Below are 27624 nucleotides of genomic sequence, written 5' to 3'. Positions count from 1 at the left end.
TTGCCTCCTAGAGGAAGAAAGACCTCTTTGTTCCAATTAACTAAAACCCTAGATGGGTTTTTTCCTAGATCTTTTTGCCCTCCCTCCTTTTTCCCCCCCAAATTCCATCTAAATTATCAATATATATTTTTTAAAAATGAGAATAAAGAGAGTACTGCCTCAAATGATTACTTGGGGGAAATTACTCAGTTTTATTTTTTAGTAACATTTTAAACTTAACTAACTTTAATAAACCCAGTTATTAAAATAGCTATTTTAATTACTTACTATTTTATTTATTTATTTATTTTAAATATATTTTATTGATTTTTTTACAGAGAGGAAGGGAGAGGGATAGAGAGTTAGGAACATTGATGAGAGAGAAACATCGGTCAGCTGCCTCCCGCACACCTCCTACTGGGGATGTGCCTGCAACCAAGGTATATGCCCTTGACCGGAATCAAACCTGGGACCTTTCAGTCCCCAGGCCGACGCTCTATCCACCGAGCCAAACCGGTTTTGGCTTACTTACTATTTTAAACAAAACTTTTAAAATCCTTCTATGAAATAACTACTATTTCTTTGAACAATCAGTGTTCATAATGGATTAGGTAAGCACAGACTAAGTCACAGAAAACTGCCTGTTAGCAATGCATACCTTTCCAAAGCTCAAAACCTTTTTAGTTCTATATTCTTTTAAAAGCAAGACAGCTAAAGGATTAGGCTTTAAGGCTCATATCTGCTTTAATACGATGGCACAGCTAACAGGAAACTGTCTAATAGGCTTAAAACACCTGAAAACAAGGATAAAAACACCTACTTGAAAGTACAGTACTAGAAAGATTTAAAAAAAAATTGGCTAAAGCTACTGGAGAGGGAGGAAAAAAAGCCACCCTGTTAAGAACAGTAAAAACTTTATCTTCTTTAAAAACACCTATTTGACTGAAGAGCAGAGGGCCTAAAAAGAGCTAGAACCATATTTTGCTTAAATTGGATGGTATCCGGTCTAGTAATAAGCAGCTTTCTAAAGCCTTTTAAATCCGAAGAAAATTTGTTACATCCAGGCTCATTTCATGGCTGTAAGATTTCAGGCAAATTACTTAACGTCTCTTAGTCTCACTTTGTGCAAATATAGTTAACAAACTTTGCAGGACTGATGTGAAAATATGATATATGTACTAAGCTTAGCATACAGTACATGTTCAATAAAGAGTAGTTATTAATATTAGCCATATTCATTACAGTGAATAATCATATGGAAAATCAATCTTGTTATGAGAGAGTTAAAGCCCATGATAGATACTTTCTACAACCACCCTGCTGGTTCCATCTAGCTAACTTAGTTAATCCAATGCTCTAGGAAATCCTCCCCTAGCCCTTGCCTCCCTAAATTTAGTTAGGTTTGCTTCTGAACTATCACAGCACTCTGTACTCCACCCTTCATAGCATTTATCATAATATATAATCGCTTGTTCTCTCTCTCCTTACACAATAAACTCTGAGAAAACAAAGGCATTATCTATTTTGTTTACTTATTCACTACACAATTCCCAAAGCCTGGAACATAGTAAGCAATATATAATGTTGATTAAGAATATGGGCTTGAAGTAACAGACAGATCCTACTTAAAATCCCAGGTCTACATCCAACTAGCTATGTATTTTGGAAAGTATCAAGCTCTCCAAGTCCATTTCCTCAGGTGTAAAATAGAAATGGCCACAATACCTCCCTTGCAGTATTGTCAGGAGGCATAAATGAAATAATAAATATGTAGTTCTTAGAAAAGTACCTGGCACTCAATAAATAACTTATCCTATATAATAAAGAGCTAATACGCAAATGGTCATCACGCCCTCATGCCATAATGGCTCAGACACTCAACACTGGGGAAAGAGGAATGGGGACCAGCCAGGCACAAATGAGCTCGCGAGAGAGGAATGGGGACCAGCCAGGCTGCGGCCTGGGAGAGGGACAAGCTACCCGCTCCATGGTCCCGGGGGGCCAGTGGCTGGGGCTGTGGCCCGGGAGAGGGACAAGCTACTGCCCCGCAGTCCTGGGCACCTGCGGCTGTGGCCTGGGCGAAGCCACCCACCCATAGTCCCTGCAGCTACAGCTGGCCCAGGCAAAGCCGGCCCGGGTCCTGGGTGCCTGTGGCCAGCCAGAGGGAAGGAAGCCCAGGTCCCAGGTGTCTGCGACCAGCCGGAGGAGGGAATCCAGGGTCCCAGGTGCAGGGCAAGGCAGAGGTGGTTAGGGGCGATCAGGCCAGCAGTGGACCAGTTAGGGGTGATCAGGCCGGTAGGGGAGAAGTTAGAGGCGATCAGGCAAGCAGACAGGCAGAGGTGGTTAGGGGTGATCAGGCAGGCTAGCGGTTAGGAGCCAGCGGTCCCGGATTGCGAGAGGCAGTCGGACATCCCCTGATGGGTCCCAGATTGGAGAGGGTGCAGGCTGGGTTGAGGGACTCCCCGCCCATGCACAAATTTCATGCACCAGGCCTCTAGTCATAATAAATATTTGGGACTGGCAGGCGTGGCTCTGTTGGTTGGGTGTCGTCCATGCATGGAAAGGTGGCTGGCTCAATTCCCGGTAAGGGCACATTCCTGAGTTTTGGGCTAGACCAGGGGTGGGCAAACTTTCTGACTCGAGGGCCACAATGGGTTCTTAAATTGGAGCGGAGGGCCGGAACAAAAGCATGGGTGGAGTGTTTGTGTGAACTAATATAAATTCAAAGTAAACATCATTACATAAAAGGGTACGGTCTTTTTTTTTTTTTTAGTTTTATTCATTTCTAACGGGCCGTAGTTTGCCCATGGCTGGGCTAGACCCTGGTTGGGAGCATGCAAGAGACAGCCTATTGATGTTTTGCTCTCACACCTATGTTTCTTTCTCTCCCTCTCCCTTCATCTCTCTCTCTAAAAAAATATTTAAAAAGTAGTAAAAATAAAAATAATAAATATTTAACAAACATACAAATGTGAAGGGCAGACTAAAACCAAAATACTATCAAATAGAGCAAATAGGATGTAATCAATGGATTAAAACCTAGCAGGGGAAAAAGTCTCTGCCAGTGAAGTATGAGGTTCTCTATTATTGGTTAACACATTATCAGAGGCCTAGATAAAGACCTAAAAGGCTCAGTATCTAATTTAATCTATTCAGAAACATAAGATAAGTTGAAATTCCTATTCTTAGGCTTAAATAACAATTATAGAAGAACAAGATGGGAAAAGACTGACAAAAGAGCAATATTTATAAAAAGGAATTCAGAGTTTTGTTATCTCTAATCTTTATAAAAGAGACACAGACCTGACATGGCTAAAAAGTATATACATTCTTGGGCAATGTTGGTAGAAGGACTGTGAGAATTTATAAAAAAAGAGAGAGAGCCATGTAAGTATACACTGGCTCAATAATGTTAGATTCTAGGGTTCATTTTAAGCATAGGAGACACATTGATACATTGAAATAAACCCATAAAAAATAATTAGGATGATGAAAATGTTTGGAAGTTAGACCAATAAAAAAAGTTGAAAACCCAGAATATAAGACTGTAAGTGAATTATCCAAACAGGCTTCAAAGGTTTGAAAGGTTGTCTTATGTTCAGGAAAAGGACACCACAATCTCGTGAGGTATTATTATTTTGAATTTAGTAATAAAACAAAAGAACTACTTACTATTAATAAAACTACTGAGCTACTGGAATAATAAATAATAAATGTGTAATTCTTAGAAAAGAACTACTACAGAGAATAGAATGAACATCACTAGGTGAAAAAAATAATGCAAATGTTCATCAATAGCAAAAGGATAAACTGTAGAATGTTCAACAGGATAAAGTATTAGATAGCAAAGAGAATAAAATGAACTACATCTATATACAAGAATGCAGAGAAATCTTGCAAACATAATGTAAAGTCAAAAAAATCAGACAGACACAAAAGAGTTCATTCTCTACGATTACACTTATATAAAATTAAAAAAAACAAAAAACTAGTCCATGAAGTAAAAAGTTAAGATAGTAGGAGATGGTGAGGAGAAGGCAGCTGGGTAGTGAGGGGATGAGAAAGAAGCACAGGTGGGGCTTCTAAGGTACTGGTGATATGATTTCATTAACTGTGAAATTTTTCCTTTTGTGATAAATGGACTCTCCAAATTCTTCCAACTCTGAGTTACAATTAAAATCCCATGTCACATTTGCCAATAGGAAAGAAAAGAGAGTGAGCTTTTTATACTTTATACCAATCATTAATAAACAGTATATAACATTAAATATGAATATTTTACCCTATTGGAGTAGTAAGCTACCAGACACAATATTCCTAAACCTTCTTATAATATGAACATGAAGAATATACAGTTTACATTAATTGAGCTTAATATTCATAAGCTTATTTACCCAGTTTTTAAAAAATGTTACTTTATAACTTCATCAACTAACAAGCTCTTGAGACTTCGAGTATATATTAGCCATATACTCTCTTTCTCTCTTCCAAGAGATAATCCCAATTCTAAATACTCAAATATTCATTTGTTAATAATCATAGCCACTTCTACCCCCAGCAAGTCCCATATGCCACACAAAGCCAGGCCAAACACACTAATGACTAGCTGCAACTTTGGCCCCAAAGTCCTATATAGCCTACTATCTCGGTGTTCAGTTCTGAAACATTCCTGCCATCTAGCCTAACATGCAGCAACTATCCCTCCCACCCTCTCTCTAAGCATGCTCTTAGATGAGGATTTTAAAAAATGTATATAGTTAAATGTAGAGAATACGAACACTAGCTTAAGTAATTGGTTTTAATTTTAGTTCCTGAACTTATTTCTAAATAAAACCTTATGGTGAAAGGTGAAAGTCAAATTGAAACAAGGCTGGGGACTTAAAGCCTTACATGTTTAGCTTCCCATTTGTTCCCCAAGACATTCCGTGAGGTACAGAGTTTGAATCTCCTAAAAGAGTAATTCCAAATACTAAATTATTCTAAAACATTATGCATTAAAATGCCATTCTTCTTTTCTCATATAATTTTAAAATGAGAATTACTGGTTTACTATTCGTTATAAAGCATTAAGAAAACAAAGGAGATTTTTAAAAAATAATGATGCTTACCAACTATACATAAACAGATTTCATTTCCCAACATTTTCCGCAATTCTTTGACCCAGTTTTTTACCTGTGTATATAAAAGAATTAATATTAAAACAAATTCTGTTACAAGACTATCATTACAACACTCCAAAATTCAACAATGTCAAAATACCTCAGAATTTGGCTAACAAGCCATATATTTAGTTGTTACCTGGAATGATTCACTGTAAGATCATTTATTGCCAGGTTATATTACAAACAACACACATACAAACATCCAATAGATATATTTCTGTCTCTACCTATAGGTAGAGAGAGAAGTACCTCTTATTACAAATGTTAATAAACCTTCCATAGATTCAAGCAAAGTTATTCACCAGAGCAAAAGCATGTCAACTCCAGCCTCTGATAACAGGTACTTGCATAGAGCCACTTTGGACTTAAGAACACAAGAACTTAACCCAACTGGTTCTGAAATAGAGAGCATAGGAGCTTCTGTGTCACACACTTAAAGGAAAAAGTATATATGGGCACCAAAAAGACTGGCAAAAGAAACTTTCATCCTTTGGTATGACAGGTTTTTTTCAACCTTGGCAACTATTGACATTTTGACTCAGATGATTCTCCGTTATGAGGGACTGTCCTATGGAATATATGATGTTTAGCAGCAAACCTGGCTGCCTAAGCACTCTGCCAGTATCACCCTCCAGTTGTAACAACCACAGATGTCTGCAGACATTTCCACCCCCTCCTGGAGAACCACTGGTATACAGTGACTCTAGTAACAAACTGATACTTCATATGGACATAGCAGTAAGCCCAGCTGGGAATAAACTAGAATTAAGAAAATTAATCTTTTGAAGCCATGATTTTAATGATGTTGACTACAATAAAATAAGATTAAAAAAAAAACACCTGGATATCTCCTTTCATTTTTTGTAATGGAATTTATTCTGTATGCAATCAAATTACACAGAACTTATATACCTCCCCCCAAAATTACACACATATCTATTTATAAGTTACAAATATTACATTAAATATATGGTAAGCATTTACTGTGCAACTGGTCTGATGGTAAAAATGTAACAGCACTATACTCCTATTCCCTGCAAGAATGTAGAGGAACCACGATCTCACTCATTTGTGGAATATAATGAACAACATAAACTGATGAACAAAAACAGATCCAGAGACAGAGAAGCATCGATCAGACCGTCAAACCTCAGAAGGAAGGTAGGGGATGGTGGGGGTAAGGGGGAGAGATCAACCAAAGGACTTATATGCAAGGATATAGGCCTAACCAATGGACACAGACAACAGGGGGGTGAGGGCATGAGTGGGGGGAGGGGGGATGGAGGGTAATGTGGGGATAAGGACAAATATGTAACACCTTAAACAATAAAAAAAAAACAGCTATACCTGCACTAGGTTATAGGAATTTTTAAGCTCCACTATAATCTTTTTTTTTTAAATATATATAATGGGTGTGCTCCCAGACCATGTGTGTGCACACCCTTCTGCAGAAGTAAAGATATTTGCCTGACCAAAAAAAAAAAAAAGAACGTACAGGAACTAACTCTTTAGTAAACCCAAAATCTTTAAAAAAGCAAAGGTAATCAATATCAACACCTTGTCTCTGTAACAGCACTGAACCAGTTTTCTCAGAACAACCCCATCTTTTTGTTTCATTCATGCGTATATAAAGTTTTCAGAAAAGCACTTAACTTCTGCCCCTAGTTAAGAAAAATTTGATAGTACTGGTATAAAATGTCCATCCTCATCACTTCAAAAGAAACATGTCAGAATCCAATTATGTATTACTCTACATATATACTATATGTATACTATACATATAGTATCACAAATCTAACCAGTTAAAAAAATTGTTATTCACCTCTAATAAGAGCTCCCTCCGCAGGCATCCAATTCATTACCCCATACATTCTGTGGTGAGTTAAAGATGGTCACAAATTCTTTGTCAATCTTCCTATCAAGAGGCAGACTCTATTTCCCTTTCCTCTGAATTTGGGCTAGCCTTGTAACCTGCTTTGACCAAGAGAACATGGCAGAAATAATGCTATGCCAATTCCAGACCTAAGCCGTAAGGACTGGCAGCTACAATCTTGGGATCCAGTTATCATATAAGAAGCTTAGGCTAGAATATGGAATAATGAGAGAGCATGTGGTGAGAGAACCAAAAGATGAGACACCAAATGGAGTGAGAAGCCATATGGAGGAGAACCAGGCTGCCTTGGATGGTTCCAGCCCAGCTAAATTCCTAGTTCAATGCAACTGCATGAGTGACTTCGCTGACACCAAATATAGCAGAGGACGCACAAAATCATAAGAAATAGTAAGTAATTTTAAACCACCAAGTTTTAGGAGTTTTGCTATGCAGCAAAATAAATGGTCACTTTTCAACTAAGAGACTCAACCTTCCCTCTCTCCCTCTCTCTCTTTTTGTTAATCCTCACCAGAGGACATTTTTCCCATTGTGGGAGAGTGGGAAGAGGGGGAGGGGGGAAGGAGGGAGGGGGGAGGGAGGGAGAGGGAGAGGGAGAGGGAGAGGGAGAGGGAGAGGGAGAGGGAGAGGGAGAGGGAGAGGGAGAGAGAGAGAGAGAGAGAGAAACATCAATGTGAGAGAGACACATGGACTGGTTGCCTCCTACACCCACCTTGACTGGGGTCAGGAGGTGAGCCCCCAACCCAGGTACGTGCCCTTGACCGGAAATCAAACCTGTGACCCTTTGGTTCACAGGCCAACGTTCTAAACTCTGAGCAACACCAGGCAGGGCTCAACCTTCTCTTTATCAAGAAGATACCTAAACCATTTTTTTAAATGTAAAAAGGCAGGAAGGGCCCTGACCAGTGTGACTCAGTTGGTTGGATCATCGGCCTGTGTACCAAAAGGTGGCAGGTTCGATTCCTGCTCAGGGCACATACCCAGTTGGGGCATGTACGAAATGCAATGAATCAATCTTTCTCTTCTCTCTCTCTCTCTCTCTCTCTCTCTCTCTCTCTCTCTCTCTCTCCCCCCCCCCTCCCTCCCTCTAAGACCAAATTTTAAAAATATATTACAAAATTAAAAAAGGCAGGAAGGGCTAAGAAATAGCACCAAATAGCAGCCCCAAAATAACTTGAAAATATCATTAAATCTGCAAGCTGTTTCATTTTTCTATTCCTTAAACTAAGTTTTTCCATGTCATCAGTAATCTAAGGCAAGCATGTCAAACTCGTGGCCGGCAGGCTGCATGCCTCATTTATTTAAATGAGGCATGCAGCCCACTGGCTGCGAGTTTGACATGCCTGATCTAAGAGCTAACACATATCTGCTTAATCAGTTAAATGCTTGGAGATAAAGGAAAAGAAAAAAAAACCTAAAAAGGCAAGCAATTTCAACATGAAACAACTATAACTCAAGCTAAGGTAAGTTTTTGCTTTGGAAATTACCCCTTTTGGTTATACACCCTTGAAAAATTCCAAAGGAGCTTTCAGAGGAAAGGTCAAATAAGTAATCAATCACTATTCTAATAGTGATGACAATCTATATAGATAAAACCCTACCATGCAAAGAGACCAAATGGTGGGACAACCGACGTGCGCTGACCACCAGGGGGTGCACGTGGAACATGGTGGGTGTCAGCAGCAGGCAGCAGAGTGCAGAACATGGATGGCATCGACCGCAGTGGGATGGTGGAGCAGGGGTGCCAGACCAAGGCAGGGCGCCAGTCACTGTCATCGGGGCAAGCCGCTGGTGGTTACTAAAAATTCTTTGCTCTGGGGCACCATGGTCCCGCCGGGCGCTCGCAGCTGCTGCCGGTGCCAGCCCCACTCGCATCCACTGCCAGCGCCGGAGCCACTGCTCGAACCCACCGTTGGCACCGCTGGTCCCAATCTCTTGGCGCCATCAGTGGTGTGAGCAGTGGCTGCCAGCCCCAATCGCCCCTGAGGGTTTCTCCACCTCTACCTGCTCCTAAGGGGCAATCAGGGCAGCAGCCGCCGCTCACACCCGCCCCAATCACTCCGCACTATTAGAAGGTGTGAGCAGGGCCGGCTTCAGCACGTGGAAGCGGTGGCAGCAGGAGCAGGGCTGCTGGCAGATAGGAGACCAGGAGCCTGGGGACCACAGTGGGAGGGGCCAGGCAGGGTCGAGGAGGATGGGCTGAGAGCCACCCCTGTGCCCACCGCAGTCTCGCAGCCCAGTTCCTTTCAAAGTACATGAATTTGTGCACGGGGCCCCTAGTTCAGAGATAAGTTTAATGGTGGTAACTCATTTTTGGTTCCAACTCTATATTGTTGATATACAAGCCCAGATGGTATGGCTCAGTGGTTGAGCATCGACCTATGAACCAGGAGACCATAGCTTGATTGCCAGTCAGGGCATATGCCAAGTGTTGCAGGCTCTATCCCCAGTGTGGGGTGTGCAGGAGGCAGCCGATCAATGAATCCCTTTCATCACTGATGTTTCTATCTTTCTCCCCCTCTCCCTCTCTGAAACCAATAAAAATATTAAATAAATATTAAATAAAAAGGGGTGAAAAAAATGGAGGAGCTATAAAATAAACACTTTTTACAGTTATATTATATCCTTCAGAACATTTAGTGAGGAGAAAGAGCTTAAATTTGATTTAGTTCTCCCTTTTCCTCTTCACAATTAGGAAGCCCATGGAGCCGTACCAAGATTTCAGTTGCCCAGTATGCATGTAATCCAAGAAATGCATGTGATTTTTCTTTAACAGGGAAAAAATGTAAAGCCCCTATATTTTCCTGAAGTTTCACTTCAGATTCTCTTTCCTAAGGTCTAAGAAAGCTATGTAATTTTAACTATTAACAACTATTATTCACATTGCTGACATGAATTAAATACTCCATTAAAAAATATGAGTAGTCACAATTTATATACAACAATACCTTTAAAATCAAGACTAATCAAATTAGTAAACAAAAGCATGTTATGGAAACTTGAAAATTCAGTGTTGTTCTTCTATTAAGTCATCTATACATCTATATATATAAAAAGCCAGAGATTGTTACAGCCATAACCACTGTAATGACTGGTCACTATGACGCCCACTGTGGCCAGCAAACTGGCTCGATCAGGGCGTGGGGTGTGGGGCTGGCCGGCCAAACGACCCCTCCCTTCCCCCTGGCCAGCCCTGCCCCCAATTAGCCCGCCCCACCACGATAGCCCTGTCCCCTATGGGCCCCCACCATCCTGATCAGTCCACAGCCCCTCCCCCCAGCCAGACCTGCCCCTGAGCCCCCCAACTGGGGGCAGAGCCGGCCAGCCAATCTCCTGCAGTCCCTCCCCCTGCCCGGCCCGACTCCAGGTCGGCCCCCCCCACCCCGATCAGGGGCAGGGCCAGCCAGCCAACCACCCCCCATCCCATTTGGGGGCAGGGCTGGCTTGCCCACAGCCCCTCCTCATGGCCTGTCCCACCCCCAATCGGCCCCCAACCCAATAGGGGGCGGGGCCCACCAGCCAATTGCCCATGGCCTTTTCCCCAGCCGACCCAGCCCTGATTGGGCCCCGATCGGGGTGGGCCAGCCAGCCAACCTCCCGCCATCTCCCCCTCCTGACAAGCCCAGCCCCGATCCGCCCCAATTGGGGCCGGGCCGGCCAAACCCCACCCTTCCACAAATTCGTTCACTGGACCTCTAGTAAGTAAATAAAATACCTTCTGAAAAGAATCTTCATCTGTTATATCATAAACTAAAATAGCTCCATTTGAATCTCTGTAGTAAATTGGACCCAATGCATGGAATCTCTCTTGACCTGCTGTATCCTAAATAAAGAAGCAAATGCTTATTATATCAGAAGAAAAAAAATACACCTGCTATTGCAATTACAGTAAACTTTTGACTAAAAGTGAGGCATGAAGTTATAGATAACCACAAAACACTGTTACAAGAAACAAAGCAGGTTACAAAAACTTTTTAAAACTCAAGTTATAATTAATATTTAATGTTTTACTGTTATACAAAGTTTCCATTTTCCTTCCCAACCATCTTCCTCCCCAGCAATCTTCCCACTCTCATTAAAAAAACAGTTCAGTTGCCTCCGGGTCAGAATGACCAAGATGGCATTATAAGCCAGGTAGGTACAGGCCTGGCCCTAAATTTAGGCTTCCCACAGAGGGAAGAGACAAGGAAAGAGAGGAAGCACCAGGACCGCCTGCCAACAGGTACCCTACTGCATCACCCTCACCCTTTTCCCCACCAGCCACTCCCTTAGAAGAGTGGAACATAGAGACACAGGGGGAAAAGGCCAAGTGGCCCTGGGCTGTGTGCTCAGTGGGTTGAGCATAGTCCTGTACACCGAAGGGACTATGATTGATTCCTGTGTAGATTCGTGTGTAAGAGGTGCCAATTGAATGTTGTTTTTTTTTTCTCTCTCTCCGTCTCCCTTCCTCTTTAAAATAAAAAATTTTAAAAAACCATTATTTTTTTTTAAAAAGCTAAGCAGCTGTCCTATCTCTAACACGAGTTAATCCTTACCCAGCTGAAAAGTTATGATAGCAATATTCATGTATATAATTGTATTCAAGATATCATTATTAACCAGATTTTAGAAAAAAATATTTTAAAAAGCTTTGGCTAATCTGGAGTTAATTTAAAAGAAAATTCAAGTTTTCAAATTACTATTCCTTGAGTCAAACGGTTATTAGAGTACCAAGACGGTAGAGGCCTTAACTTTCAAGGTAAACTTACCCATATAGCAAGGTTTACTCTTTTTCCACCAATGTTTAACTTCTTTGTTAAGAATGATGCCTAAGAAAACAGAGATACACATTAAACAATGTTTCATATAAAATAACATTTTTTAACTTAACTATAGATGAATAAATCATCTCAATATGAACCTCAAGTTATCTGGGTAAAAAAATAACCACTGAATTTTTATTAATGTTTACTGAGTAAACATTTTCACTGAAGAAAGAAAATTACTTATATTCTAATCTAAAAAAATGTTTTATAAGCATGTTATAAAAAACACAAAGAAAAACAGTACTTATTAGTAAATACTTCTTCTTAGTTTTTCCCCTTAAAAAATTTTCTTAGAGCATTGAATTTGATATAACCTTAACTACTCAATATAGAAAGAGTCTAAGAGATTTCTATGATGAGATAAAACAAATATTTACTGGTAATTTAATGTATGAATACCAATATTACTCAAAAATACTCTTGCAATTATTTTTTTAATATATTTTATTGATTTTAGAGAGGAAGGGGGAGAGATGAGAGAGAGAGAGAGAGAGAAACACCAATGATGAGAGAGAATCATTGACAGGCTAACTCCTGCACGCCCCCCACTGGGGATCGAGCCCGCAACCCAGGCATGTGCCCTTGGCAGGAGTTGAACCCAGGACCCTTCAGTCCGTAGGCCAATGTTCCATCCACTGAGCCAAACCAGCCAGGGCTGCAATTATTTTATAATTCAATTATTTTACCTATATCTAATACTTTCCCTAGATACTAATGCCACAGTAATGAAAGGGAACAGTTCCAGCCTTTAAGGAGCTTATGTCTATTGCAGAAATAAAAATGTAGAGAATTAAAATACCATGTGATCATTGTTAAAAATGAAGGGTCTTGCCAACTATATTATAAGGGGGGAAGGGAGAACCTAAGAAAGGAAATGTAAAGCCTGCCTGGATGAGTCCAAGATAGTTTCAGAGAAAAGGTGATGATCTCCCCTTTAGTCATAGTAGGAGTTTTCCTGGCAGATGAGTGAAACCACTGAAGGCTGAAACATATAACTCCTTGCCCCATGGCAAACTTCACGTTGTATGGTCAATGCGAGATAAGACCACAAATACAGCAAACCCTCCATTTTGCGACCTCAATTTAATGGACTTTGGATTTAATGGACAAAATTTCCAGTCTGTATGTCACATGTGAAAATTAACACCCTGTTAATTTTAAAAAGCCTTTAACCAAGATTTGCTTATAAGTAAATTAATAGGGTTTTTGTTGTTGTTGTTAATTCAGTCTCTCCCTCCCCGCCCCACCCCTGCCCCCGGTGAAAATATATTTTTATTGATTTCAGAGAGAAAGAGGGAGAGAGAGAGAGATAGAAACATCAATGATAAGAGAGAATCATTGATTGGCTGCCTCCTATATGCCCCACACTGGGGGGATCAAGCCTTCAACCTCCTGATCATAGGTCAACACTCAAACACTGAGCAACCAGCTGGATGTTTTCACTGTTATTTTTAACAAATTTTATGGAATAGGCCATATGTTGGAAAAAACACTGTAGTAATTTCGCCAACATAAATATTACATGTCTACAACTATAGTCTACCTATTCAAATCCAAGAGTCACTGCTTGGTAACAATGTTCTGCAAATGATTAGCACGTGATCACACCGCGTCACATGTGGTAATGGTTCTGTTGTCACATGGTGTGACTTTCTGCAGCAGTTTTAACATGTGCAGTCAGATGTTCTAATGTGCATTAAGCCTCGCTCCAGCCGTGTGTATTTGTTTACTGATAGTGTCTGGTGAATGCACGCATTTAAATTTATCCAGTATAAATTTAAAATTACTGTAATACATATAGAAAACTTTTCTGTGAAATTACAGTCATTAATAATACAGTCATTTCTACTATTGCTAACACTAGCTAACAGTTATGGAATGATTACCCTCTGCCAACCACTTTGCTAAGTACCTTTTTTTAAGATTTTTAAACTGATTTTCAGAGAGACGAAGGGAGAGGGAGAGAGAGAAATATCAATATGAGAGCGACATTGACACTGTACAGCTGCCTCCGGCCTGCCACTATCTGGGATCAAGCTGCAACCTGGGCATGTGCCCTGGCAATCTTTTGGTGCATGGGACGATCCCCAACCAACTAAGCCCACGGCTGTGCTAAATACTTTTTACAAGATCATTCATAAGGTTCTCCTTTATACAAGTTAGGGAGCCCTAATCCTATATAACAGTGGTCAGCAAACTTCGGCCCCTTGAGTGTGGCTCTTCCACAAAAGACCACGTGCGGGTGTGCACGTACAGTGCGATTGAAACTTCGTGGCCACACTCAAGGGGCCAAAGAGCCGCATGTAGCTCGCAAGCAGCAGTTTGCCGACCACTGCTATATAATAAAAGACTAATATGCAAATCGACCGAAAGGCATAATGACCAGTTGCTATGACACGCACTGACCACCAGGGGGCAGACGCTCAATGCAGGAGCTGCCCCCTGGTGGTCAGTGTGCTCCCACAGGGGGAGCGCCGCTCAGCCAGAAACTGGGCTCATGGCTGGTGAGTGCAGCCATGGTGGCGGGAGCCTCTCCTGCCTCCGTGGCAGCACTAAGGATGTCCGACTGTTGGCTTAGGCCTGCTCCCCATGGAGCGGGCCTAAGCCGTCAGCTGGACATACCCTGAGGGCTCCCGGACTGCAAGAGGGGACAGGCTAGGCTGAGGGCCGACCCCACCGCACCCAGTGCATGATTTTCGTGCACCGGGCTTCTGGTCTACAAATAAAAATCTCAAAGCCTTATCTTTGTATCCAAGGACCTTCACAATGTGTCTACATCTGTCTTCCTAAGATAGCTTCCAGTATTTCTTAACTCTTCAACTTACCTGGGCTGTATACAGTCCCTCCAATTCTGTTTTTTCAGTAAGTACCCCCTCTATCTTGGGTCTATTATTTATTCTCTATCTGAATTGTATACTTCCAACTTCTGTTCTGACCTATACTCTTCTTCCTTGAATTCTTCGGTCTTCTCATACCACCCATACAACTCACAATGAGTCTCTCTATCCTGAAGAATTTTATGAATCCCAATCTTGTAATATACAGCATATACTACCTTATCTTGAAAGTTATCTTTTCATAGGTATAAGTCTTGTGTTAACAAAGTCACATATTTTTATTAATTTAACAGTTTTGCAGAGCTTACAATCAGCCGCGGGCAAACTACAGCCCGCGGGCCGGATCTGGCCCGTTTGAAATGAATAAAACTAAAAAAAAAAAAAAAGACCGTACCCTTTTATGTAATGATGTTTACTTTGAATTTATATTAGTTCACACAAACACTCCATCCATGCTTTTGTTCCGGCCCTCCGGTCCAGTTTAAGAACCCATTGTGGCCCTCGAGTCAAAAAGTTTGCCCACCCCTGGCTTACAATAAAATGGGCAGTGTTCTAAGAACTTTTAATAGTAACTCATTTAATTCTGATAGCACCTTGTGATTTATACATAATTATTAGAGGCTCGATGCACGAAATTCGTGCAAGAGTAGGCCTTCCTTCCCCTGGCTGCTGGCACCGGCTTCCCTCTGGCCGCTGGCAGGCACCTGGGACCCAGGCTTCCCTCAAAGCCCCGGCTTTGTCCAGAAGGATGCCCAGTCTAATTAGCATATTATGCTTTTATTATTATAGACTAGGGGTCCAGTGCACGAAATTCGTGCGGGGGGGGGGGAGGGGGGGGGTTGCCACCTCAGTCAGGCCTGCACCCTCTCCAATCTGGGACCCATCGGACATCCCTCTGACAATTCTGGACCGCTGGTTCCTAATCGCTCACCTGCATGCCTGCCTGATTGCCCCCAACTGCCCCCTCCCTGTCGGTCTGGTCACTCATAACTGCCCCCCGCCACCAGCCTGGTCACCCCTCACTGCCCCCCCTGACAGCCTAATCGCCCCCAACTGCCCCCCTGCTGGCCTGGTTGCCCCCAACTGCCCCTCCTGCCAGCCTGGTCACCCCTCATGGCCCCCCTGCCAGCCTGGTCACCCCATGCAGCCTGCTTGTTCAGTCGTTTGGTCGTCCCTCACTAACCCCCCTGCTGGCCTGGTCGTAGGCAGCCATCTTGTGAGGGCGTGGGGGTTAATTTGCATATTACCTCTTTATTATATAGGATTATACAAAAATTATAGATGTAGAAACTGAGATACAAGAAGGATAAGTATCATGTCCAAGTCACACAGTAAGTGATAGAGTAGGATTTGAAATCCAGGTAGTTTGGCTCCAAAAAGAATTTATAGCTTCTATGCTCTGGTACCTCCCAGACTGAGATCTGGGCTAACACTTCTCCAGTGATAGGGGCAGGCAGAGTAGTGCCAACATCCACACAGATGAAAATCCGCATATAACTGTAGACTTCCCAAAAAACTTAACTACTTAGCCTACTATTAACAGGAAAAAGACTTAAGGTAACATGTAGATGATTAACACACATTTTGTATGTTATATGTATTATATACTGCATTGTTATTAAAAAATAAGCTAAAGGAAAGAAAATATTATTAAGAAAAATCATGAGCCCTGGCCAGTTTGGCTCAGTGGATAGAGCGTCGGCCTGCGGACTCAAGGGTCCTAGGTTCGATTCCGGTCAAGGGCATGTACCTTGGTTGTGGGCACATCCCCAGTAGGGAGTGTGCAGGAGGCGGCTAATCAATGTTTCTCTCTCATCGATGTTTCTAACTCTCTATCCCTCTCCCTTCCTCTCTGTAAAAAATCAATAAAATATATTAAAAAAGAAAAATCATGAGAAAATAAAATTTAAGCACTGTACATGTTTATTGAAAAAAAATCCACATGTAAGTGGATCTGTGAAATTCAAATCCATGTTGTTTAAGGGTCAACTGTATTGTTATTATAGATAAACACATTTACAAAGTGCCTGGGCAAATCAATGGAGGTATAACTCTATAATAGAGATGTTCCTAAAAGCTTCCTTATAAACCAAATTATTTTAACTCAGACATCTGAAGCACATTATCAAAGGATCCCCACTACAGCTTTTTTCCCCCTTCATAATGAAAAATGTTAAGTCCTACCTATAGAAAAATTCCTTCTGTAATATAAATCATCTCATTTTACAGACATCCAAAGTTTTTAATATTCTGTAGTTTCTTAAAGAGCAAACATCTAGTCTTAAAAACATACAATTATATACTTGAGAATAAAGTTGAAAAGATTTTATGTAACAGTAAGATGGCAGCAAACGATCAAAAGCTAAAATTTGTCTTACCCTTTTTAACCACTTCTATGAGGCATACACTTAATTTGTCTAGACTACTGATACCACTATGGTTATAATACTCTGGGAAGTGATTCCCCCCCCCCCGTTATAAAGTAATTTTATTAAACTGATCTGTACATACTGTAGGTCAAATAATATTTTCTGAAGACAATTGTGGACTTTAAAGCTCGACATAAGATTAGTAGCTTCAAAATGGGCAGTGATTCTTAATTCTGTTACATGTCAGTGAGAGTTAGAAAGGGAGTGATCATGGACTTCTTTGAGAATCTGATGAAAGCTATGAATCCACTCACTCCCAAGAAAACTGCTCATAAGCACATATCAGAAACAATTTTCACACACTTGCCAAGCACTGTGTTTGGACTTTCTCATTTAATCTTTGTAACAACCCTGTAAAGTAGGGAGTTATCCCTATTTTACAGTTGTGACCTTGAGATTTAAAGAATACAGTGACACCAAAGGTGAGATAATTGAGTCAGGGGCTACAGTGGATGAAAGCCTGTCTGACTCCTCAAGTGCTTTTCCTGTTGCTCAAAGCTGCCTATTCTAGAACATACACACATTCTTAACCTGGCACTCCTCTACTTAGACACTAAGTGTTTCTGGAAGCCAATTCATCTCCCAAATATTCTCAGGGTATGCAACAAGGTAATGAGGATCAAAGTAACAGTACATTTCCCATCTTACTCCTTCAAACTCTGAGTTACAGCACCACTACTTCTAATTCCAATGACTTCATCTTCCAAACCACAGGGGTATTAAAAAATTAGCAATCTTATTAGTTCAAGACTGCCATCCGTCATCTGCACCTGATGCTGGCTTATTTTGCCCATCTTATCAGAAATCTTGGCGGATTATTTTTTAAAATCTCTACTTAAAAACCAAAATAGAATTATAGGAGAGAAATAATAGGCACAAATTATATCTCTAAATGAAAGTCTTTTAATAACTTCTTTTAATTTTTGTTTTTTGTTGTTGTTTTTGTTTTTGTTTTGTTGCTGTGCTTGCTAACCACCGACAAAGCAATACCTAAATTAGCATATTAACTGAATTGTGGACGAATAGTTTCCTGACTTTATCTGATGTATTTTACTAGTAAATTCAGCCAATTTTCATTAGTGTGTGTGTAACTGAATGGTAATGTTATTTTTGCTATACTCACTAACACTGTTTCAGGCTAAAGTATCTATCACCATGTCCAGACTTAAGAAAGGATTCAGGCAGATAATTTATAAAATTAGTCCTTTGTAGCAAGGCAATAACAATGAGCTATCAGAAAACTAAGCTAGATTGCTACAATGGCAATTGTATTACAGTATTAAAATGTAAAAAATTAATGTTGTACACCTTAAATTTACACAATGTTATATGTCAAATATATTTCAATTTTTTAGAAAAGAAAGAAAACTAAGCTGGGTGCTTGAATACCTCATTTCTTGTTCTTAGCTTCTAAAAAGAGGGACTATAATCATTTTAGAATCCAAGTAAATACCTTGCAAAGAAGAGTCAAAAAGTCACTTCTAAGAAGTAGCTTAAAACACAAAGCAGGAAATGGCAGTCAGATACAGAATACTTACATACGTATTAGAAATTCAAATCCACAATTCAGAAAAACCCATTTGTTAGAAAAAGACTTCAATTATTTTATTTTATAAAAATTTTATAGATGACCTGGCTGAATCAACAGTGATGTGGCTTCCAGAACTATTTGGAAGATATTTCAGATATTCAAACATTAATTTTACAAACAAGGAAACCAAGATTCCTTCACCAGAGACTATGATGCCAAATACAAAACCAACTACTAGAACCTGAATGCCAAGTGTTGCTCCGGAAGTTAAGGTATATAGGGGAGGGGGGAAGTAGACTTAGTTTTTAAAAAATGGTACGCATTATTTTTGTGGGACCTTGGAAATCTAATTCAAATCTTAGTTTTCTCATTTGCCAAACTGTCAGGATACCATATGCCCAGCCAAACTTACAGCAAGCACTGTTTTGCTAATCAAATAACAGGCACCTACCCTACACTTTAGGAGGCAGATAGGTGGAATTCCAGTTAGTATTCTAAAAAGGAAAATGATAGAAGGCATTTAAATTAGAGGTTGTAATTTTAAAACACCTTCAATAAGGAAAAAAAGAAGGCACATCTAAAGAAAAGAAAGCAATCACCCAAGAGCACAGACATAGAGACATATCAAAGACAAGAGAGGGTTATAATCCAAACTAGAGGTCCGGTGCACAAAATTCTTGCAGGGGAGGGGGGTATCCCTCAGCTTGGCTTGCACCCTCGGTTTAAACTGGCAGTCGGACATCCCTCTCACAATCTGGGACCACTGGCTCCTAACCACTCACCTGCCTGCCTGCCCTAACCACTCTGCCTGCCTGCCTGATCCCCCTAACTGCTCTCCCCTGCTGGCCTGATCACCCCTAACCACCTCTGCCTCGCCCCCCCCCCCCCATGGTGGCTTTGTCCTGAAGGATGTCCTGAAGACATCCAGTCTAATTAGCATATTATCCTTTTATTAGTATAGATGACAACATTTAAGAATACATAAAGGCAAGCCCTCGCGGGTGTGGCTCAGTTGGTTGAGCGTTGTCCCATGCACTGAGAGATCACAGGTTCAATTCCAGGTTAGTGCACATGCCCGGGTTGCCTGCCGGACCCCAGTAGGGGGCGTGCAGGAGGCAGTTGATAGATGTTTCTCATTAATATTTCTCTCCCTCTTCCTTCCCCTCTCTCTCAAATCAATAAAAACAGGTCCTCTCCCTCCCGGGAGCACACCTTTCCCTTCCCTCTCCATTTCCCTTTCCCTGGCCTTTCTTCCCCCCCCCCTCCCCCCCCCCCCGCTCCCATTAAATCAAATCAATAAAAACATTTTAAAATTTAAAAAATTTTATATAAAAAAATACATAAAGTCAAGAAAGCTAACTAACAGTTAAAGTATCTTACTCATCTTACATTCCCTAGCTAGCACAATGTTTGATATATAACAGGTATTAAATAAACAATTCTTGAATTTAATTGCTTAGGTTCAGCAGTATTGCTTTGAATAAATTCCAGAGAAAAGGCAGTAACTCCCTCACTCCAATTGTCTTTCTTGCCTCTGCCAATTTTATCAAAGCTCCAAATCAGAAGGGAAATCACATCAGAGAGCTTGGGGACTCTATATAACAGGGGTGGGAAATGTCTGGCCTGCAAAATCACTTGTCCTGGCCATGCCAAGGCATTACGGGTGAGTTAATTAAATGTTTGACCAAATATAGCAGGCTAATTTTTAAGTTGATAATTTTGTATGGCCTGTGAATGATGTTATACTACACTTGATCTTAGCCAAAAGGCCGAGAAGCGATGAATGATGTTATAAATATCCAAATAGCCCTTGGCAAAAAAAAGATTCCCCACCCCTGCTATATAAGATTAAGCTTCCTGGGCCAGGTAAAGGATTTTGGGTTCTCAGAGAGCTCACCTACAAGATTACTTCACAATTATCAGTAACTTAGGAGAAGCTCTGCAAAAGGCCGCAGTACTAAAGCACTAAAGCACGACAAATATCACAATTTTCAAAAAGGAAGTGAATTTCCAGAAATGTCAACCCCAACAGAAAAGTCATTTCCAGCCAAAATTCGATAATGAATATATTTTTTCTATATTTTTAAAAATTGTTTATAACCTAATAAACAATTTTAAAATGTAGTTATCCCTCAGAGACAGCATGGGTTCTCAAAATAATTCATGCCAAATTCCATTATCTTTTTGAAATGGAAGAAACCAACACACATTAAGCACCACCTATTTACTCAACAGCAAACATTTATTAAACAAACATGTGCCAGGCACTGTGGTAGGAGCTGTACAGATGATGGCTTTCTATTTAATCCACATAAAAACCCTATGTGTGTGAGCCGAAATCGGTTTGGCTCAGTGGATAGAGCATCAGCCTGCGGACTGAAAGGTCCCAGGTTCGATTCCAGTCAAGGGCATGTACCTGGGTTGCGGGCATATCCCCAGTGGGAGATGTGCAGGAGGCAGCTGATCGATGTTTCTCTCTCATCGATGTTTCTAACTCTCTATCTCTCTCCCTTCCTCTCTGTAAAAAATCAATAAAATATATTAAAAAAAAAACCCCTATGTGTGAGATTCTCCCATTCCATAAGAAAAAGCCAGCTTACAAACATTAGAATAACCAAGATCATGATGGCTGTAAGTAGAAACCAAAATTCAAACCAAAGTCCCCTTTTACCACAATGTATGGCCTCCTAATGCGGAACACAGTATATCTTGTCTTCTGCAAGAATTTGTCAAAGCATCTAGTGATAACCAGGGGCAAGACTAACGTATCTAGGGCAAAAAAGCTAGGAGATCAAAAATGCTGGAATAACCATTTTTTTCTAAAGGTTTCATATCCAGTAGGTAGTAGCCCACAGAAGTAAGTCTTAAGTTGTTTTTTGCTTCCATTATCATTAATATGTACAACACTCCATTAGTAAGGATTTCTCACTCAAGGGGAAAAAAGACTATGGGCCATACATAGCCTAAAAAAGCCCCATCCTAAGATTCCCAAAGTCTAAAGAAAACTACACCTCTAGTCATACATCACTGGACTAGTGAGACCTGCTGCAGAGCTCTGCACTTGGCCCTCTCTCCCCCCTTTGAAAGTCTTTATTAATGACCTGGCCAGAAATTAAAGAAAAATCTTTGGGTGTCAAAGTTAAAATGAGTAGCTAATCAAGACAATAGGGACCATGCCTTATTCTTCTTTACATGCCCAGGACTCAACCAACTGCCTGACCCCAAAATCAATGTTTTTTGAACTATAGAATAAAAATTTAAAAGGACATTAAGAGGTTTTAACCACTGACGCAAATCTATCAAAGTCAAATTTAATGGGTCAAATACATTAGGGACAAAAAGCAACTACAAAATCCAAGAAAAAATAATTTAAGGGATGTAAAACTTTTTTAAGCAAATAAGACTAAGATAGCAAGCCCAATATTAATTGGTGTGACAAAAAGATAGAATCTTTTCTACTTCAGTATTAGAAAAGGATTCTCAGTAGGGGAGGTGATAGCCTGCACTACTCTGCTCAGTTCAAACCACCCCTGCAATCATTTCTGCAGCTCAAGGCATCACATTTTAAAGAAAAGAGGACAGCCCAGCTGGCATGGCTCAGTGGTTGAGCGTCAACCTATGAACCAGGAGGTCACGGTTTGATTCCTGGTCAGAGCACATGCCCGGGTTGAAAGCTTAATCCCCAGTGTGCGGTGTGCAGGAGGCAGGCAATCAATGATTCTCTCTCTCACCTTTGATGTTTCTAACTCTCTCTCTCTCCCTTCCTCTCTGAAATCAATAAAAAAAAAGAAAAAGAGGACAATGAGTAAATAAATAGTGAAGAGTCTAGAAAAGACGTCAAAATAGTGAAATGAGGAGCATCTGAGATCTTGCTCCCTGGTATACGTTGCCAGTTTAACTAAAATAAATTCATTAAAATTCTCAAAAAAAAAATAGTGAAATGATTTAGAATATCATAGGGAATCCAGTTAAAGGAACCAGAGCTGTTTATCCAAAAGATGACAAGACTCAAGATGTGATAGCTATCCTCAACTATCAAAAGGGATGTCCCATGCAACCAAGATGCAGTAGCAGAACTAGGACTGGAAACTACAGGGAAACAGATTTTGGCTTTACACACAGAAAAACTTATTGGAAATTAGACCTATCTAAAAATGAAACAGGTTGCCTTAGGGCATATAGTTTTACACCTTCTATGTCAGTTTATCACACCTCCAAGACAAAAGTAGACAATCACTTGACTGAAATTAAACAAGAGACTGAAACAGAGAACCATAAACTATTATTAGGTTCCTCAGTCCTATAATTCTTTGAAATATGAATGCATGAAAGTGTACTTTGCAAAACAAAGTATTTTACAAAGATAGATAGTAAGTCCTTGTTTACAAAAAAAAGGGGGAACTTCCTATCATATCTACTGATGCATGGTCTCTCCATTAGGAAATTAAAAGCTTACAAGGACGTGTAAGTCAAATTTCTCCATTAGGAAATTAAAAGCTTACAAGGACTGAAGTCAAATTTCTCTGAAAAAAATTATTAGAATCAGATGAGATGAATTGATATCTAAGAGAAAGATTAGATATAATTCTGTTTCCATACATTGGAATACAACAAAATCCTCAATTCAATAATATAATCCAGATATTGTTGTGATGAGAGTTATATATAAACATCAAAATCAGGACTATGCTTTGATACTGGAGATCTACCATAATTTCATCCTCCTGTAGATTCCTGGGATTTGGTAAGGAGAATGTGCCTAGACATGGGCAGGAGCTTCTGAGACCTCTGCCTGGAGTTGAGTTGGATGTGAGTGGACTGCCTAAAGACAGTCTCCAGCAGTGGTTTTCCTCAGATATTTAAAAATCTCTAGCCTGCTTTTAGCTTTGATGGTGTTTTTTGAATTATAAGGAAATGTAAGTTTTAGGTTGAAGGGCTAAATTATCTTTTTTAAAATATATTTTTATTGATTTCAGAGAGGAAGGGAGAGGGAGAGAGAGAAACATCAATGAGAGAGAGAATCATTGATCGGCTGCCTCTGGCATGCCCCCTACTGCGGATCGAGCCTACAACCCCGGCATGTGCCCCTGACTGGAATCAAACCTGGGACCCTCCTCCAGTCCCCAGGCCGACGCTCTATCCACTGAGCCAAACCAGCTAGGGCGTCTTTTTTTTTTTTTAATTGAGAGCTCAGCCGGCTGGCTTAGCTCAGTAGTAGTGTCGACCTCTGAACCAGAAGGTCCTGGTTCAATTCCCGGTCAGGGCACATGCCTCGGTTGTGGGCTCAGTCCCCACTGTGGGGCATACAGGAGGCAACCAGTCAATGATTCTCTTTCATCATTGATGTTTCTATCTCTCCCTCTCCCTTCTTCTCCAAAATCAATAAAAATATTTTAAAATAAAAATTGAGAGCTCAACTGCAATGGTTTTCTCTTTTATCTTAGACCTGTAGCATAAAGGAAACCACTAAAGGGGTGGTTTGCCAATATCCAGAGGCAGTGTGAATTTCTCAAAATCTGAAATCAGACCTGGGTTCAAATTTCAGCCTGGGCAGCATGACTTGTGGCAATGTAATGACTAGCAAATTACTCAACTTAACCAAGCCTGTTTTCTCATCTATAAAATGGGGCTAACAAAACTATCCACCTCAGCCCTAGCCGGTTTGGCTCAGTGGATAGAGTGGGTTCAATTCCAGTCAAGGGCACATGACCTGGTTGTGGGCTCAATCCCCAGGAGGAAGTCGATCAATGATTCTCTCTCATCATTGATGTTTCTCTCTCTCTCTCTCTCCCTCTCCTTTCCTCTCTGAAATCATTAAAAATATATATATTTTTAAAAAAACCTATCCGCCCCATAGGCCTGATTAAAAAAAAAAAAAAGAACTCGGTATTAGCTATTGCTATTTTACCTAAATGATTTTCTAAACTTCCAAATGACCATAGACATGTTTTTCCCCTACAAATCTCATTAGTAGCACTCAAAAATAACAATCCACTATTAAAATTGTGTAAGTGGTCTTGTGCAAGGATGTAAGAAAAAAAGGAGTTTCCTGGCATTAACCTTTTCAGATATTATGCTTTACACAGGAATAAAAATAGAACTGGAAATAGAACTGGAACATCTTCGTAAATTCTAGACTCGGTACTTTAATAATAGAATCAAGCATCAAATGTCACAACAATAAGAACACTGTGAGTTCTATTAATAGTGTCTATGTTCTTACACACTCCACAGTCATTAATTAAGATCTATTGTGCAACCTGGGGCAGTAAAAATGATGAAGAACTTACACTGGACCAGGTCCTAATCGCTTTATATAGGTGTATGTGTCCTGACAACCCTATGAATTACATAGACACTAAATTATGGCGAAGAACTTTAAAGGAGGAAGAACTTAGGCAAAGATACATTAACTAACTTGCCCAAGATCACACAACTAGTTAAATGAATGGAGGCTCAAAAGTTCACTAGGGTTTGTTGTCTCTGACTACATTGACCAAGTCAGATTAGTTGGATATTTCTTTTTTCTAACACGTGCAGCCGGATTTCTTTGGGGGAGAGGCGGACAGACTACAACCGCCTCCAAGGACCGGTTTCCCTCCCAATAAAATGATTACATTCTAACACTTTTCTGAGGAACCACAATGTAACTACAGAAGAAAGCCGGCTCTCTCTCCGAAACAAAGAAAATAAACAGTATTCACATGACGTTCCCATGTGAATGTGGGTCGACCTCGCAGAGCACGACAGACCCGCAAGGCGGTAACGAAGCTGCGTAACCCGCACCGGCGAGCGGTCATTTCAAAACCCCTCCGGGGATGGACGTTTTGCCCATCGGCGCGTTACGTGAAGACGGGACAAAACCGAACTTTCGCATAAACACTTAGTCATCGGTAAGCGCTGAAGTCCCGTCACCTAATTCGCGGAATCAAACCCGCAGCGAAGTCCCTAATTCCGAAAGAAACCAACCACAACAAAAAAGGCGGGGGGGACATCTGGCGACCGTAAAGCGAAGGCACCTAGGGCGCAAGAGGAAGTAAGACGAAGGGGAAAAACTGGCCCAACGATGGGGACTCCGCGACCTGCGCGGCCGGGGCATGGGGACTTTCAGGGCCCTTCCACTCCCCTCCCGACTGTCTGTCTGTCTGTCCGTCTACAGGCTGCCAAGACCCCGGGCGTCCCCAGGGCGGATTCGGAGGGGCCAGTCCACGGCGGCGGTGACAGGCCTGGGATGGGCGAGCCCCGCTCCAGAAGACCGCGGCGGCCGGGTCCTCCGGGCGGGCAGGGGCCCCCGGCGCCGCCTCCCGCCCCCCGGGGCCCGCACCTGCAAAGTGGTGATGTGCTTGTCGTTGAACTTGTTCTCGCAGTAGCGCAGCACCAGCGACGTCTTCCCCACGCAGCCTTCCCCCAGCAGCACCACCTTGAACGAGTAGGCTCGCCCCGCCGCCGCCCCGCCGCCGGCCGCAGCCATCCCGCCGCACCCCGCTCCCCGGCCGCCCGAGCCCTAGAGCAGCGCCGAGCTCCGCACGGCCGCCGCGGCGCCCTCACAGCCACGGGCACAGGCCCCTCCGCCCCGGCCCGCCGACCCCGGGCGCCGTCTGCTAGCTCGTCTCCTGGGGCGAGGCCTGGAGGGGCCGATAGAAAGTCCGAGAATGAAGGGCCCCGGCCACCACGTCAGGCACCCCACGAAAGGAGAAGAGCGCTCCTTCTCCGCCTCCCTCTAATGGCGTCTCCTTCCTCCTACGTCACACTCCGGGTCACGTGACCGCGTGGCCCCGGGCGGAGACGCTAGAACTTGGCCCAGGAGGACGCCCCCGGGGTGGGCGGGGCTTCTGGCCGCTTCCGGGGGTGGGGCTGGCGGGGTGGGGAGCTGCGGGCCGGCACCCGTCTGCCTCTTATGGGAACTGGGGGAACCGGGCATGAGTGGTGCGGGCAAGCCCAGCTCAGGTGCAGTGCTGGAGTGCAAGGCGTTGTCGTTCTTGCTCGGGGAACGGTCACAAAGCTAAGTCGCTGTAAGCCAAGCTGCCAAGGTGCCCTTCAGTAGCTTCACAGTATTTTCCTGTGGGACTCCAAATCATAACTATTGAATTTCTTTTCTTTTTTTCTGTATATTTTTATTGATTTCAGAGAGGAAGGGAGAGGGAGAGAGAGATGGAAACATCAATGATGAGAGAGAAGCATTGACTGGCTGCCTCCTGTGCGCCCTCTACTCGGGATCGAGCCCGCAACCCAGACATGTGCCCTTGACCGGAATTGAACCCAGGACCTTTTAGTCCACAGACCAACACTCTATCCACTGAGCCAAACCAGCGAGGGCCCATTGAATGTCTTTTAGTTCCCCAGGCCGCCAAGTCTCCTCATCATTCAGGTCTCAGCTTAGACCAGTAAGGCTTCCCAGACCACCCATGGTTCTCCCTCTGGCCTCCCACCCCTCTCCTCCCCAACCCCCCAGGTTAGGTATTTCATAGCACAGATACACCTTCTTTGGCAGTGTTTACCACACTTCATGGAAATTACTTTGCTGAGTATTTGTCTGTTTTTGTTAGGCTGCGGATTTGTTAAGGACAAGAACTGCGTGAGACTTGCCCACTTTTGGATTTCTGACTCAAGGTGCCAAGCACATACTTGGCTGTGGGGTGCGGCTACAGTGTTTGGGCCAGGTTCAAGCCTCAGACTAATGAAAGGACAGGGTCCTCTCATTGCCACATGCAAGTCCCAGCTGGAAGGGCAGGGCCCTCCCAGCACAATCATAGCCAATGGCTGTGGTTGTAAGCTTGAACCTATGGTCCGAACACGTAGCCCCACGTGCCTTGTGATAGAGTTCGGGTGCATGTAGTTAAGTGAGGATGAAACTCACGAGAATGCTGTAAACAACTTGATCACGCCCCTAGTTTGCCTCCTGGCATCTGCTATAAAATAAAGACACGGCTTGTGGGCGCTGGCGCTGTCTCCTCATCAGGGAGCAGCATCCCACCGAGACCCAGCTTTCA

General features: G+C 42.1%; 1 protein-coding gene and 1 pseudogene across 1 annotated transcript in view; both read right to left on the bottom strand.

Annotated features, from left to right (window-relative positions):
* Positions 1 to 26397, bottom strand: part of RAB21 (RAB21, member RAS oncogene family) — a 39714-nt gene extending 13317 nt beyond the window's left edge. The window contains exons 1-4 of the mRNA XM_059683655.1: positions 25959 to 26397; positions 11781 to 11840; positions 10748 to 10855; positions 5088 to 5151 (exon numbers count right to left, since the gene is read on the bottom strand). Of these exons, the coding sequence (XP_059539638.1) occupies positions 5088 to 5151; positions 10748 to 10855; positions 11781 to 11840; positions 25959 to 26105 (379 nt within the window). The 5' untranslated portion in view covers positions 26106 to 26397. The remainder of the gene's footprint in view (positions 1 to 5087; positions 5152 to 10747; positions 10856 to 11780; positions 11841 to 25958) is intronic.
* LOC132228820 (U2 spliceosomal RNA) lies at positions 20275 to 20415 on the bottom strand (annotated as a pseudogene).
* Positions 26398 to 27624: the final 1227 nt, after the last annotated feature.

Source organism: Myotis daubentonii, chromosome 2, assembly GCF_963259705.1.
Source record: "Myotis daubentonii chromosome 2, mMyoDau2.1, whole genome shotgun sequence".
NCBI lineage: Eukaryota > Metazoa > Chordata > Mammalia > Chiroptera > Vespertilionidae > Myotis > Myotis daubentonii.
This window is presented reverse-complemented; position numbering and strand designations above follow the sequence as displayed.